General features: G+C 45.8%; 1 protein-coding gene across 6 annotated transcripts in view; it reads left to right on the top strand.

Annotated features, from left to right (window-relative positions):
* Window positions 1-14,257, top strand: part of MAP2K5 (mitogen-activated protein kinase kinase 5) — a 1,998,137-nt gene that overhangs the window by 1,380,818 nt on the left and 603,062 nt on the right. For all 6 annotated transcript variants that reach the window (XM_069625127.1, XM_069625125.1, XM_069625124.1 and 3 more), the window contains 2 exons: window positions 9,289-9,315; window positions 9,662-9,694. In XM_069625127.1, the coding sequence (XP_069481228.1) occupies window positions 9,289-9,315; window positions 9,662-9,694 (60 nt within the window). The remainder of the gene's footprint in view (window positions 1-9,288; window positions 9,316-9,661; window positions 9,695-14,257) is intronic.

Below are 14,257 nucleotides of genomic sequence, written 5' to 3'. Positions count from 1 at the left end.
CAAGACTCTAATCAGTGTTCAGGAGTAATCTTCCTTGGCCCAGTGACAGAGACAAGGCTACTGGTGACAGAAACTGTAATCTGTGCATCTGGAGTAATCGCCATTATCCCAGTAGCGGAGACAACGAAAGCGATCTCCTTTGGCCCAGTGATACAGATAAAGATACTGGGGGAAAGAACTCTAATCTTGATGTCCGGGTGGTCACCCTTGGCACAGTAGTGGTGAAGAAAACTGTGCAGTGTGGGTCAAAAGTAAACTCCCTCATACACATCGCATCAAGAGAGATACTGTTCAAAGTTCTGAATCATTGGTAAATCATCCGAGAACCAAAGAGAGGTTCTTTGGTCCATTACTCAGGGTGCAAAGGAGGAAAGTGCTACTCCCACTGGGGGAAGTGTGGCAGGAGTTACAACACCTGATGAAAGGGGTGTGTTGATCATAACAAGGGACTAGTCATACCAGGAGAAGGGAGACATTCTCCCAGTTGGCAAATCGGCCTCTAGAGTATAAGACAAACTAAAACTTTGGAAATCCTTTTTGGAACTGAGTCCGGCAAAGGGAGTCATTCTCTTTGCATCCCGATTTGTTTATCTTTGTAAGGTTAAAACCTTCTGTTATTCAAGAGAAGGGAGTCATCCTCCTGAATAGTATTTTGTGATTTTCTGTTTGTAGTGATGGGGCTAGATTAGGAGTTGGACGGAGGACAGATTTATTAGTTGAACAGACATTCTGACTAGACTGACCCCAGATTGTTTATTAGGTATGGGAAACACTCGAGTTAGTGATAGGTTTTCTTTTCTTATAATACATCTCACTTTGAATCATGCCACCTCTGTGTCTGGCTCCTGCTTCTGGTGTCTCATGATGTCTCGCATTTACAGTACCTGTTATGAACTCCAATCAGGACGTCAGCATGACAATGCTTTATGAATGCTCCAAAGGCCAATCGAGGTCCCCACTGACTGTGCCCCGCACTAGCATGTTCAGGTTCTAATTACTAACACACATTATGCATACCAACTAGGTCACCCACATATGACAATTGGACACCCTTCCCGGCAGACAGTAACCATCAGAACAATGCATCCTTGCACTACGGGCACAAGTGGCTACCCTCTCGACACAGAAACCTCAAATGCTTTCGAAATAGACTAACATACAGTACTTCTGAAATGCATGCATCAACACGCAGCAAATCGTGACAGGATCGGGCTGAAATATATACTCTAAGGGACATGGAGGCCAGCACCACGAATACCCTTTTGTGGATGGAGCTATGAGAAACCTGAGGTTTTTCTCACTGATAGTCCCTGGGGATCCATTGCTCAGGTGGCCAGGGAATGGCTATCACTCTTGGATTCCAACCCTGGGAGCGGACCCGCAAGGGAGGATCACCTGGGCAGGAAGTCTTTTGGGACTGTGTAGTGGCTGTCCAAAGGTGAGACATGGCACCCCCCCCCCCCTTTCTTTACCCCATTCCATCCTACCCACCCTTGTTGTTCATGGGATATTGTTAACCGAGTCCCATCCTACCCCTCGACCTTCCCTCACGAAAAGGGAAGATGAAGATAAAATATCCTGGACGTCTAGGCAGAACAAACCCTTTTACAACTCTTGACCCTGACAGTGTCTGTCTTTCTTTCTTCAAGACCCATTGTTTATGGTCCAAGTTACAGTAGGAAAAGAGTCAAGTGCATGAGATCAGGTGAGAAGAAAGATCAAGCACAACAGAGACAGGACCATGGTATTAATATCCATTCGTCTGTTGCCCATCTAGACCACAGGGTACACTATCAAGATCCATGCCTGTATGATAAAACATCAGAGAGATGAATACTCTGCCACAAGCGGAAGTGATCTCATCAAATAAACACAAGGCTAGAAGATGTTCCTGTCCCTGTTGTCGATCAAATAGTATTCTAGTAAATAGACTTAACCATCAATCTAATCTCCAATCCCATTTCATTTTACAGCCCTTTCCCTTAGCTTGCATGGGGTATTTCCAAACCCATTCCATCTCGCTCTCCCCATTTGCAACAAATTCTGAGACGAGGAAGAGCTAACTAAGATCAGTAAGGATTGCCCATAATAATAACATGGGGAAAATAAGGGAAACCTACCTTAGAAAGAACTCAGGTTGTCCCCCTAATAAAGCCCAGCAGGGTCAGGCATTTAATAGTAACCATTCACACCTGACTCCACTTGACTGGTCTTTTCACTTTACAAGGTTTGGTCTTACACAACTGGATGAGCGACTAGAAAAGCAAGCAGGAGAGCAAGTTGGGAGGGGAACCGAGATGCCAGGGTTGCCCAGGACCGGAGGCCAGAGACCAGATGCCGAGACGCTGAGAAGCGGCAGATCTAAAGAGCCGAAACATGGCGATGGGAGCCGTGTCTCCAGAGACCCAAGAAGGGTCTGTGTATTGGAGCCGAGAGGCGTGCTGGTCCTCTGCAGAATCTGTGAAGGTATTCAAGAAACTTGGATGTCCCAAGGATTTCTATTTGGATGGTTTTGAGTTCCGTCAATTGCATGCTAGAAATGGTAAAACTGGACGGCTGAGCAGGGGTCTTCTGATCACCATTCAGTTCGGCATAGGAATATCAATAAGAGATACTTTTCCATTTCCCCCAAGTGTTCTAGTAGTCAGTGTTAGGATAGATGCAGCCTACAGACCTTTTGTTATCCTCCTTGTAAACATATGCTGGCAGCCCTCTTTGAACTTACAAGCACCGATTAGAGACTTGAACGCATTAATTGCTGATGAAATGTTAAAACATGATGGCCTACAGTTTGCGATAATGGGTGATTTAAATGTGGATATTCCTTTTTCCATCAACTCCGAAGCACAGTGTTGTCCTAATCATGGAATTCTCATACCTACATGGTACATGGAGGAGGACATTTTGCAAATAAGCTGCGTCCCTGCAGGGAGCTCCAGAAAATCGTTACAGGGCCAAATTTGGTGTTCCACCATTAGAAATTGGGGTCTCCTATTAATGAACTCGACATTGGACTCTCACTTGGATCCCAATACGTGGTCTGATGGTGGCCACGCCTCAATCATTGATTATATTTTTATGCCTCAGTTCCTTTTTCAAAGTAGTCACTCCTTTAAAATTAAGTCCACCGATATGAGCGATCACCGCATCCTCGAAGTGGCTCTAACTATTAACACAATTCCTCTTTCTCGTTCTTATACTCCAAGAAAACTTGAGGTAAATGTGGCAAAGACGCGCATCATTTGGCACAATGATAACATACAAAAGGTAAATAAGGTTTTTCTTTATAACTTTCATTAGAATACGATAGAATCTAGAAGGGATTCTCTTTACTGATTTAAACTTCTCATCCTTTCTTGAGGATCTGATATCTGATAGTAAAAACGCATAAACCTCAAAATAGAAAGTTCATGAGAGCTCCAAATAAACATGTCTATGACGTTAGTCAAGCATCATAAAAATGAAGCCGAAAGAATGATCAGAAAACTGCTAAAGAGCAATTTGCCAGTGGCTCAGAAAAGAATAACCGTTCAAAAACAAAGATAAAAAATTGGTTAACACGGCATAAGGCAACTATGCTCCCGGCTGATAATGAAGCGATGTTATCAACCCTGAAGGAGGGTTCGTCACAGCATTTCTGGCAACTGATTAACAACATAGAATCCGCTAAAACTATAGAACAATCTAACTCTATAGCAGAAGATATTTTGGCAGGACACTTTGCTAATCTGCATTGTCTTCAAAACATGACCTATTTGATGAGTGATTCTCTCCTGAACCGTGAGTGGAAGTGCGACTTCACAATACTGGATATTACAAGACTCATTTTAAAATCTAGCCCATCTAGAGCTGCATGCCCTAATCACCTAGCCAAGGCAACATTGAAGGCCAATCCAGAGATTTTGGCGAAAGCCCTGGCAGTGCTATTTTCCGATATCCTGAAGACCAAATTCATGCTATCAACATGGCACTTGTCTCATATAGCCCCTATCTAGAAAAAGGCTGATGTTCCCTGCCACTAAACTATCGGCCTATCGCATTATTAGATGCAGATGCCAAAATCTTTGCTGGCCTTGTTCTGGAGAAACTCAATGAATGGGTGGCGCAGAACTCAATATTATCAACTAAACAAATTGTTTTTTGCAAAGAAGTTGGACCGATAGTGGGAGAACTAATCGTCTCCCTAATGCAGGAGAAAGCATGATCCAAAAATGCGAGCCCGATCTACATCGCAGCCATGGATCTTTCCCTAGCGTTAGACTTGGTAAATCGCTCATTGCTATGGAACAAATTATCAACATGGGGCTTGCCAGCCGATATTTTGACCATCTTGATCCATTGACATGAGGGTTGAAAAATACAAGTTCGCCTTAATAGAGAGGTTCTTCTATCTTGTCCTATTGAAACATTTAACAGTTTACGCCAGGGCTGCATATTTGCCCCCACTTTATTCAATATTTATATTTCAGACGTCTGTCTAAATTTGGAAGAAGCTTCTTTTATTTCACTGAAGATGGAGGGCATGAACATCTGTTGGTGTGCCTATGCAGATGATTTTTTATTAACTGACTGTACCCCTCTCTGCCTCCAACATCTCCTCATGGCTTTCTCCAAATATATGTCCTCGATAGGACTTGTGATAAATGAGAAAAAATCAGTGATCATGTGTTTATCACATCGAAAAAATAAAACGGTGTATAGCTGGTATCTGAATAGGATTAAATTAGAAATTTGATCATCAATGTGATACCTGGGCTTCCCGGTTTTTGAGAATCCCAAGAAATGCTCCTATCTGTACTATATTTTGTAGAAGGCTGGTCGTCTTACATCGCAGATGAGGAAAATTGCCGGGAAATACTGCAGATACTCTCTAACTCCACTTATATGCTTAAAGTAGTTAAAGGTTGTCCCAAAACTCTGTTACGGACTGGAGTTACTACCTGTAGGTGTGCAGATTGATATGAATAAGGTGGAGGCCAGAATATGGAGAGCAATTTTGGTATGCCCTCCAAAGTGTGTCCCACTAGCCGCCTTGACATACAAGCTTGGCCTACAATCTCTGGCTAGTGTCTTGGACTGCAAATGTATGTCTTTGTATAGGAAACTATAATCAAAAATTGGGAACAGTATGCTTACAAAATTGGGTACCAATGTGAGACGTGGCTGTCCGGAGACAGATTTTATCTCCCATTTGAGTGAAAATTGCATTCATATTCTAGTGGAAATCAGGCAAAATAGGGCTGGTCTTGAACAAAATCCTATGCATGTAAAGCAACTTGGGCAATATTTAGATTGGGCAAAGACCATGGAATTAGTACTCAAGACAAAACTATTGCCAGTTAGTGTCTCATTGGTGTCTCATTTCAAGAGTAGGTAGCCCATAATCCTACTTGGTACGCTTTCCGAGTTTACTATGGAAGAATGCATATATGACATTTTGCTTTAATGTTTTATTGACTGTAGAGATAATGGAAGTTAGAGTTCGGAGAGAGACGGTACCTTTTCTGTGTAGACTCTGCAAAGATGAGGAAGCAAAAGAAACTCTCAAACATCTTTTGTTAGAATGCACATCTATTGGCGCCCAGAGGGTTGAAAGCTTTGCAAAATTTGTGTTAGATCCGGGTAGTCTTTGTGGAGAATGTATGGTGGGAAATGTTGCATGGGTCATCAAATGGACTTAAGATTGAAATTGTACAATTTTTATCTGCAGTATGTGTGCTTGTGCATTTGAAATTTCCTTACGTTTACAAAATTTTTATCGTATGCACAATAGGTCCTGGTGGAAGTTGAGAGGCGAAATAGGGCACCTTTCTCTTTGTTTTTAAGTTGCATTATGGAATCACTGTTTTTTCTTTTTTCATTTATTATTATTGATGGATTTCTTCGATGTGATGTAATTCCATTTATTGTAGGGTCTTAAGTACTTTTTTCTCTTATTGTTACTCCATTTTTATAGATATATTTACAAAATGATTCTGTTATTAACTCTGTATGAAGTAATTTTGTATTGATGTGACTGTCTTTTCTACATTTGTACTATATTGCATAGGATATTCTGTGTAAAAACCAAAAAGCAAACAAAGGAGAAAAAAGAGGCCTGCGCTTGGGTACCGGAACCCCAAGAGGCTTATTGGGGAAAGTAGACTTTGTGTTTTGAAAGCTGGAAGAGGCCTGAGCTTGGCGAAGGGAACCATTAGGGGCCCATTGAGGAAAGGAAATTGAACAAATTGAAACTTGGGAAAGGGAACCCCAAGGAACTCAAGACACTGAAGGCATCATTTGAAATCACTGCAAGGGCCCTGTGAAGAAGGTCTTACGAACAGCCCTGTTGAGTGATCTCATCTGTGTGACATTGACAATATTACACCTGGTGAGAAGACCACCTAAAACCAACTTTTTCCTTTTCTGAAGTCTGTTTTCACATTTTTGTAAAGCATAAGGGCAGGCATAGGTTTAGACGCAGATCAACTTTTATTTTGGACTATTAGACGATGGCCATTGGAAACATCAGTTAAGGGATCCATCCCTTTAGACTTGGGGCAAGTCGGGCATTCCACCAACCCAGGAACCTTAGTAAATAAAGGTTTTTAAACAGATCCCTTTGAGTCTCTCTTGATACCATGTCTGTCTCACACAGCTCACACTCAGTGCGCCCTGCCTATCTTAGAGAGCTTGTGGAACACAGACCGAATTTACACATCCCCAGAGGTCACTGTCCTTTGGTCAGTGAAAACCAGCTGCTCGAGCGGCAGGTTTCACATACATACACTCGGCCACCTCCCTTGTCAAGTGCGACCATCTTTATCAACTTATCGGTGGAGGCGCGCTACACGTGATTCCGGGGTAACCGTCCGAGACTGGGATTTCCGATCCACTTATCACGGTGATCTGATCTCCCTTACCTAGAACGATTTGTGGGCAAGATATTATAACTGGGAAAAATCAAAAATGTGCTTAGAGTTTGCTTTGTCACAAGCTTCAGGCTTCCATCTCCCATACTAAAGCCCACGTTGTGTGAAAAGCCACTGCTTAACTTCACTACTGCCCTATATTTTGCTCCCCAGTGTGACCTGGGAATCCCATCTTTCAGTGAGCAGATCAAGAAGGCACCATAAGGCATTCACCAACGGGAAACTACCCGATCATGCTGGGAGAGGCGCACGGCCATCAAAAGCTCTGAGATTTCTCTGAAAAGATTGCAAGTCAATGGGCCTCATTACGAGTCCGGCGTTAACCGAGGCGGTAAAACCGCCTGGTTAACGCCGGACTCGTATTACCATTCCGCCTCCGTGATTCCCGGAATTACCGGGACATTACAACCCCGGTTTTCCGGGAATCACGGAGGCGGAATGGTGTAAATCCCCATTCCCATTGAGTCCCATGGGACTCAATGGGAATCGGGATCATGGAAACACCGGCAGCATCTTGTAATGCTGCCGGTGTTTCCTCGTCCGCCTGCAGGCGGGCGGTGTTAAACCCGCCAGGTCAGACCTGGCGGGAACATCACCTCCCGCCTGCAGGGGTCGGGATCAGGCGGTCCGGAAACAACGGTGGCGGCGGGTTTACCGCCACCGTTATTTCCGGACCGCCACGGTCGTAATGAGGCCCAATGACTATAGAAAGCGAGATCAGGCTAAGGGATCCTAAGGAGAGTGATCTCATAAGAGCCGACAGAAAGCCACAAGAGTTGCCATTAAGGACTGCTGTGAACTCCAACCAGCATACTAGTGAGAAGCTCATACGATTCTGGCTCCGCCCCTCTGGAATCCACTAGACACACACCTGTTTGCCCTCTGAAGATTCAACAAACTTTGTCTTCGGATACAACTTAGCAAAGAGGAGCGGAAGGACACCCGGCGTGTGCAGCTGCAACCCTTATATAGCAGAAGGCGGTGCACACGCCTTGCTGTGCTTTGCCCATTACATAACCATGAGAGGAACATTATAACTAAGGAGGGTCTGTGCGACCTTCACGATCCCCTGTCATTCCTGGGGGGATATTTCCTTCGCTAAATATCTGAAATGTCCAATGGCCAAAAGGGCTAAGCACGCTACTGGCCGCCCACGCTGCCGCACTAAATATTGAAAGCCAGGTTTGCTGTGTGTTTTAGAGTGGACTTTGCTTCATGATGTCCCCTTCCAATTGAGAAGCAATCGGGCGGGTGGGGGGGGGGGGGCAGGGATTTTGAGCCTTCCACTGGCACTGTGGGACTGATGGCCGCCCAGCAATGCCCATGTGGGTCAAGACACAACATATGGGAGCTTGGGCAAAGACTGCAGCCAGCCAGCCGGTGCCAATGCTGTGCCCCATTCATAAGCTTTCAAGTTTTTATTCTAGTTTTGTTTTTTTCTTCTTTTTGTTTGTTTTGTTTTGTACTGCCACGAAAAGCTCTTTGTAACCAAAAGTGTGCAAGTAAGCAGTACCCATTCCCTACACTGAGGGGGACATTTGCCATTTGATCCCAAGCCCTGGGGCCCCGCCTCGCCCATCCATCTCTGCGAATGCCACCCCTGCTGTAGTCTATTGAAGCATTACCTGGGAATTCTGGCTGCCATGCTGTGAATCAGTGCCCATCTGGCTAAGCCTGCACCCCACTTTCACCCCAGCCAGGCCGACCTATGCTGGTTTCATGGATGAGAAAAGCTCAGCCTTGAAACTTATTCTGCATTCGGAATACATGGCTCCAACCTCATAATTAAACTTTCCTTTCATCTCATTCACCCCTTCCCCAAAAAAAGCACCCCCACTAGAGAAACTAACTGCCTAGGCAAGGGAAGTGCCCGCGATTGCAGTTTGGCGGCCTACCAAAAATTATAATTTCTGACTATGATTTAATTTCAATTTTAAATAAATCGGTTTTTAATTCAAAAAAGAGTGAACTTCATAACATTATCCGTGATTGGAACATTAAGCCCAGTGCTCACAACGAAGCCGTATAAAACATTATTTATATCTGGATCGTAAACAGCTCTCTTTTAGAAATGGATTATGTCTCCAAGCCCCCACTCCCCCCAACGCTCCCCGTCTTCTAATACAACCTGGAGGGCAGTAAAAAGTGTTGCGCGAAAATTAACATTCTGCTGACTTTCGCCCATAAATGAGATGTTAGCTATTAACATTTGTGTATTTTCATTATGTAAATTGTGTTAACACATGCCCACAAATTGCCACCAGCCATGCCGTAATTTTCTCTCACTGATCATAATGTGGCCAAGTGAGTCGTTTTGATTATGACATGCTAATTACATATTGCCTATTTTTCTCTCTCTCTCTCTCCGCCACCCCAGATTCAGAGAAACCAGCGATCCCTAATGGTAATCTTTATGAGTTTTTTGGGGGGTGAATTTCACTTTTCGCTGTCCTGATGGCTGCTCACTGCTGCATGCTTGGCTGACTTGCTTTAAACTTAGCAAATTGCATTTTGAAGAAACGGCAAACCTTTAACAGCCTGTATTAGATTAGCTTCCATTACAAATAATAGAACATCGAGGCCTGGGTGTTTTTATAAGAGTTTGCTGCCGTTGATTAATCTTGCTGTTTTTTTTATTGCACTAATGATTTTCTCATGTCTCTCCCTACCCACTGTAAAAATAATGCATATGGGCTAATACTTGTTCCCTTGCTCCCCCCCCTGCCTTCCCGTGTGATGTGTCCGTGCAGCCGCTCCAGCTCTTGCAGTGCATTGTTGATGAGGTGAGTCTGTCTTATGTGCTTTCGCTCCCAAAGTCATCCCTAATGGGGTGGAAAGCTTATATTTTGTTTCCTAATGAAGTGTCGGGGCGCCTCGCGCCGCCTCCAGGCTCTGAGCTGTTTAGCGGGGGCCGGCCTTATTATCGCCTCCCTACTTCACATGCCCCCAGACATTGTGCTACACTGGGGGGCAGTGAAAGAACCCCTCTACCACCCCCAAACCACATCCTTGCAATAGCCTAAACAAATGTCTGTCTGCCAGTAATAGCCTTCCCATCTACTTAGCTTAAACAACACTTGCCTATAGATAATCAGAATGCCCCCGGTGGGCACCAGTGCCCTGTACTGCGGAGCATTCCAAGAGAGACAGCAGTGCTCCTGGCCTGGCTTCCAGGTCTATTTCCATGCAGAATTCTCTGTAGGTAGTGGAAGGAACCGTGTGGGCACCAGTGCTGGCACAGCAGTGCTCCTGGCCTGGCTTCCCGGACTATCTCCCATGCAGAATTCTCTGTAGGTAGAGGAAGGAACAGTGTGGGCACCAGTGCCCTGTACTGGGGAGCATTCCAAGAGACACAGCAGTGCCCCTGGCCTGGCTTCCCGGTCTATTTCCATGCAGAATTCTCTGTAGGTAGTGGAAGGAACCGTGTGGGCACCAGTGCTGGCACAGCAGTGCTCCTGGCCTGGCTTCCCGGACTATCTCCCATGCAGAATTCTCTGTAGGTAGAGGAAGGAACCGTGTGGGCACCAGTGCCCTATACTGCGGAGCATTCCAAGAGAGACAGCAGTGCTCCTGGCCTGGCTTCCCGGTCTATTTCCATGCAGAATTCTCTGTAGGTAGTGGAAGGAACCGTGTGGGCACCAGTGCTGGCACAGCAGTGCTCCTGGCCTGGCTTCCCGGTCTATTTCCATGCAGAATTCTCTGTAGGTAGTGGAAGGAACCATGTGGGCACCAGTGCCCTGTACTGCGGAGCATTCCAAGAGAGACAGCAGTGCTCCTGGCCTGGCTTCCCGGTCTATCTCCCATGCAGAATTCTCTGTAGGTAGAGGAAGGAACCGTGTGGGCACCAGTGCCCTGTACTGCGGAGCATTCCTTCAGGCACATCAGTGCTCCTGGCCTGGCTTCCAGGTCTATCTCCCATGCAGAATTCTCTGTAGGTAGAGGAAGGAACCGTGTTGGCACCAGTGCCCTATACTGCGGAGCATTCCTTCAGACACAGCAGTGCTCCTGGCCTGGCTTCCAGGTCTATCTCCATGCAGAATTCTCTGTAGGTAGAGGAAGGAACAATGTGGGCACCAGTGCCCTGTACTGCGGAGCATTCCAAGAGAGACAGCAGTGCTCCTGGCCTGGCTTCCCGGACTATCTCCCATGCAGAATTCTCTGTAGCTAGAGGAAGGAACAGTGTGGGCACCAGTGCCATGTACTGCGGAGCATTCCAAGAGAGACAGCAGTGCTCCTGGCCTGGCTTCGAGGTCTATTTCCATGCAGAATTCTCTGTAGGTAGTGGAAGGAACCGTGTGGGCACCAGTGCTGGCACAGCAGTGCTCCTGGCCTGGCTTCCCGGACTATCTCCCATGCAGAATTCTCTGTAGGTAGAGGAAGGAACCGTGTGGGCACCAGTGCCCTATACTGCGGAGCATTCCAAGAGAGACAGCAGTGCTCCTGGCCTGGCTTCCCGGTCTATTTCCATGCAGAATTCTCTGTAGGTAGTGGAAGGAACCGTGTGGGCACCAGTGCTGGCACAGCAGTGCTCCTGGCCTGGCTTCCCGGTCTATTTCCATGCAGAATTCTCTGTAGGTAGTGGAAGGAACCATGTGGGCACCAGTGCCCTGTACTGCGGAGCATTCCAAGAGAGACAGCAGTGCTCCTGGCCTGGCTTCCCGGTCTATCTCCCATGCAGAATTCTCTGTAGGTAGAGGAAGGAACCGTGTGGGCACCAGTGCCCTGTACTGCGGAGCATTCCTTCAGGCACATCAGTGCTCCTGGCCTGGCTTCCAGGTCTATCTCCCATGCAGAATTCTCTGTAGGTAGAGGAAGGAACCGTGTTGGCACCAGTGCCCTGTACTGCGGAGCATTCCTTCAGACACAGCAGTGCTCCTGGCCTGGCTTCCAGGTCTATCTCCATGCAGAATTCTCTGTAGGTAGAGGAAGGAACAATGTGGGCACCAGTGCCCTGTACTGCGGAGCATTCCAAGAGAGACAGCAGTGCTCCTGGCCTGGCTTCCCGGACTATCTCCCATGCAGACTTCTCTGTAGGTAGAGGAAGGAACCGTGCGGGCACCAGTGCCCTGTACTGCGGAGCATTCCAAGAGACACAGCAGTGCTCTTGGCCTGGCTTCCAGGTCTATTTCCATGCAGAATTCTCTGTAGGTAGAGGAAGGAACCGTGTGGGCACCAGTGCCCTGTACTGGGAAGCATTCCAAGAGACACAGCAGTGCTCCTGGCCCGGCTTCCCGGACTATCTCCCATGCAGAATTCTCTGTAGGTAGAGGAAGGAACCGTGTGGGCACCAGTGCCCTGTACTTGCGAGCATTCCTTCAGGCACAGCAGTGCTCCTGGCCTGGTTTCCATGACTATTTCCATGCAGAATTCTCTGTAGGTAGTGGAAGGAACCGTATGAGTGACAGTGCCCTGTTGAAATTAGTAACTCTAGAGTGCAATGGTCCATACCCAGTTGACAAAAGGTCCTTGAAATTGATGAAGTAATGTAGCAGAACTAAAATTACATGGATGTGCCAATTGCTCCCCCGGGATTCATCAAACTGATTTCAAAGGACACACTAGGTGGGAAGTGATCATGCCATGCCTGCCCCCTTTAAGCAGTAGACACATCACTATGGCGAGGCCCTTCCACCATGGATACATTGGCAAAGAAAACCAGATAAAGCATTTGACGCATTCAATTCTATCGTTCACCAAGTTCTAACTACTCGAAGTGGTAAGCTAGTCCCACAAACATGCTATTTGAAAGAAAGGATGTAGACATGCTAAAAGGGATTTAATGATTGCCGACAGAAGCGCACCGGTAAATGTGAATGTGTTAAAAGAAGGTTGTTTAAATGATAAGACTGTGCTGTACAAGGCTAGTCGTACTTATGAGAGGGCCAGGTGGAATGAGCTGTTAACACATTACAGGAGTTCCAATGTTTGTTATTGGAGAGCCAACTAATGGTAACATTTCAAAAGGTAAATGGCTTTGACATTTTGGTAACTGTGTTCAGCGGATAGCAGTAACTGGAGTCAATAACGAGACCTGGAATAGTCTTGGAAAATTAGCAGAGGATTTTACCCTGCCTCTGGTTGTTAAATCTATTCATGATCCTGCCACTGCCAAAGGCACTCCCAGGGACCTCTACAAATCAAGTATGGATGGTGTAGGGTCAGCTAATTTGGAATGTGTTCAGAAATATTATAATCTCACGTAAATTACCAGATACCGGGCATCTCAGTACCACCAAGGATGAACATTATAAGCCTACCTGTTATTAGACCCATCTCCTTCAGTGACGCCTCTTTAAACGTTTTGGGCACGCTTATTTGTTCTAAATTATATGATTGGGCGCTGAAATACAATAATTGCCAGACTTCCAATTGTGTTTTTGCCCATGGATGGGTACAACACAGCAATGTCTTCCTTTCTCTCCCTTTATAAGCAAGTATTGGAGGAACACTCTATCTTGCTGTCATGGATTTGTCCATGGCATTTGATAAAGGGGATAGAGCTCTGTTCTGGAATCATTTACATAAATTGGGCATTGACCTCGAGTTATTGAGTATTTTTAGTCAACTTTACTCATCTACAGCACTTTCTTATGTATGGTATTGATGGTAAATGTACCCCTACTTTTTTTATTAATCAAGGTGTTCATTACAGGTGTGTTATATCCCTTTACTTTTTAAAATGTACCTGTGTGCGTTAGATTTATTTCTAAAGAAGGCAATTTCAATCTGCTAATTCTGAGCCCATCATATGCAGACGGCGTGGTGCCCCTAGGTAGGACCCTATCGCCCATCAACAGGTAGTAAATGCATATGTGGTCTTTATGACGCCTAAGGGTATGGTAATTAATAAACCCAAATCCCATCTAAAGATTTACAATACAGCGACTACAAAAAAGAGTGCCTATATTTCGAATGGATTGTTTCCCCCGCGGAATTCTTCATTTTATATATTTATTCTCCTTATGAACCTTTTTTTTCCCCAGCGGGGCGCATCGTGCACACTAGCGTCGATGGCCATCGAGTTGCCGTTTCCATGCCCAGACATGACGTAGATGTGGGTACAAATAGTTTACTTGGCGCCCCTGATCTCCGTTCCTTTTTTCCGCATGCCGAGCATGCTCCTGGGGAAATTTGCTCCAGAAACCCTCTGACACACCCCGTTTTCTAAAAAAAAAAAAAATCTTTCGAATTTTCTAGCAAACTTTACATCATGTCTACTCCAAGACCCTCTGCCTCTAGTTACAAAAAGTGCTGTGATTGCGGTGCAAACAATTTGTTTTCCGATCCTTACAGAGTTTGTCTGTGGTGCTTAGGTACCGGCCACATAGTGGCGGATTGCGGCTTGT

Source organism: Ambystoma mexicanum, chromosome 11 (genome assembly GCF_040938575.1).
Source record: "Ambystoma mexicanum isolate Mex_15411 chromosome 11, UKY_AmexF1_1, whole genome shotgun sequence".
NCBI classification, from domain to species: Eukaryota; Metazoa; Chordata; class Amphibia; order Caudata; family Ambystomatidae; genus Ambystoma; species Ambystoma mexicanum.
Note: the sequence above shows the minus strand (reverse complement) of the source record. Positions and strands in the feature narration are given on the sequence as shown.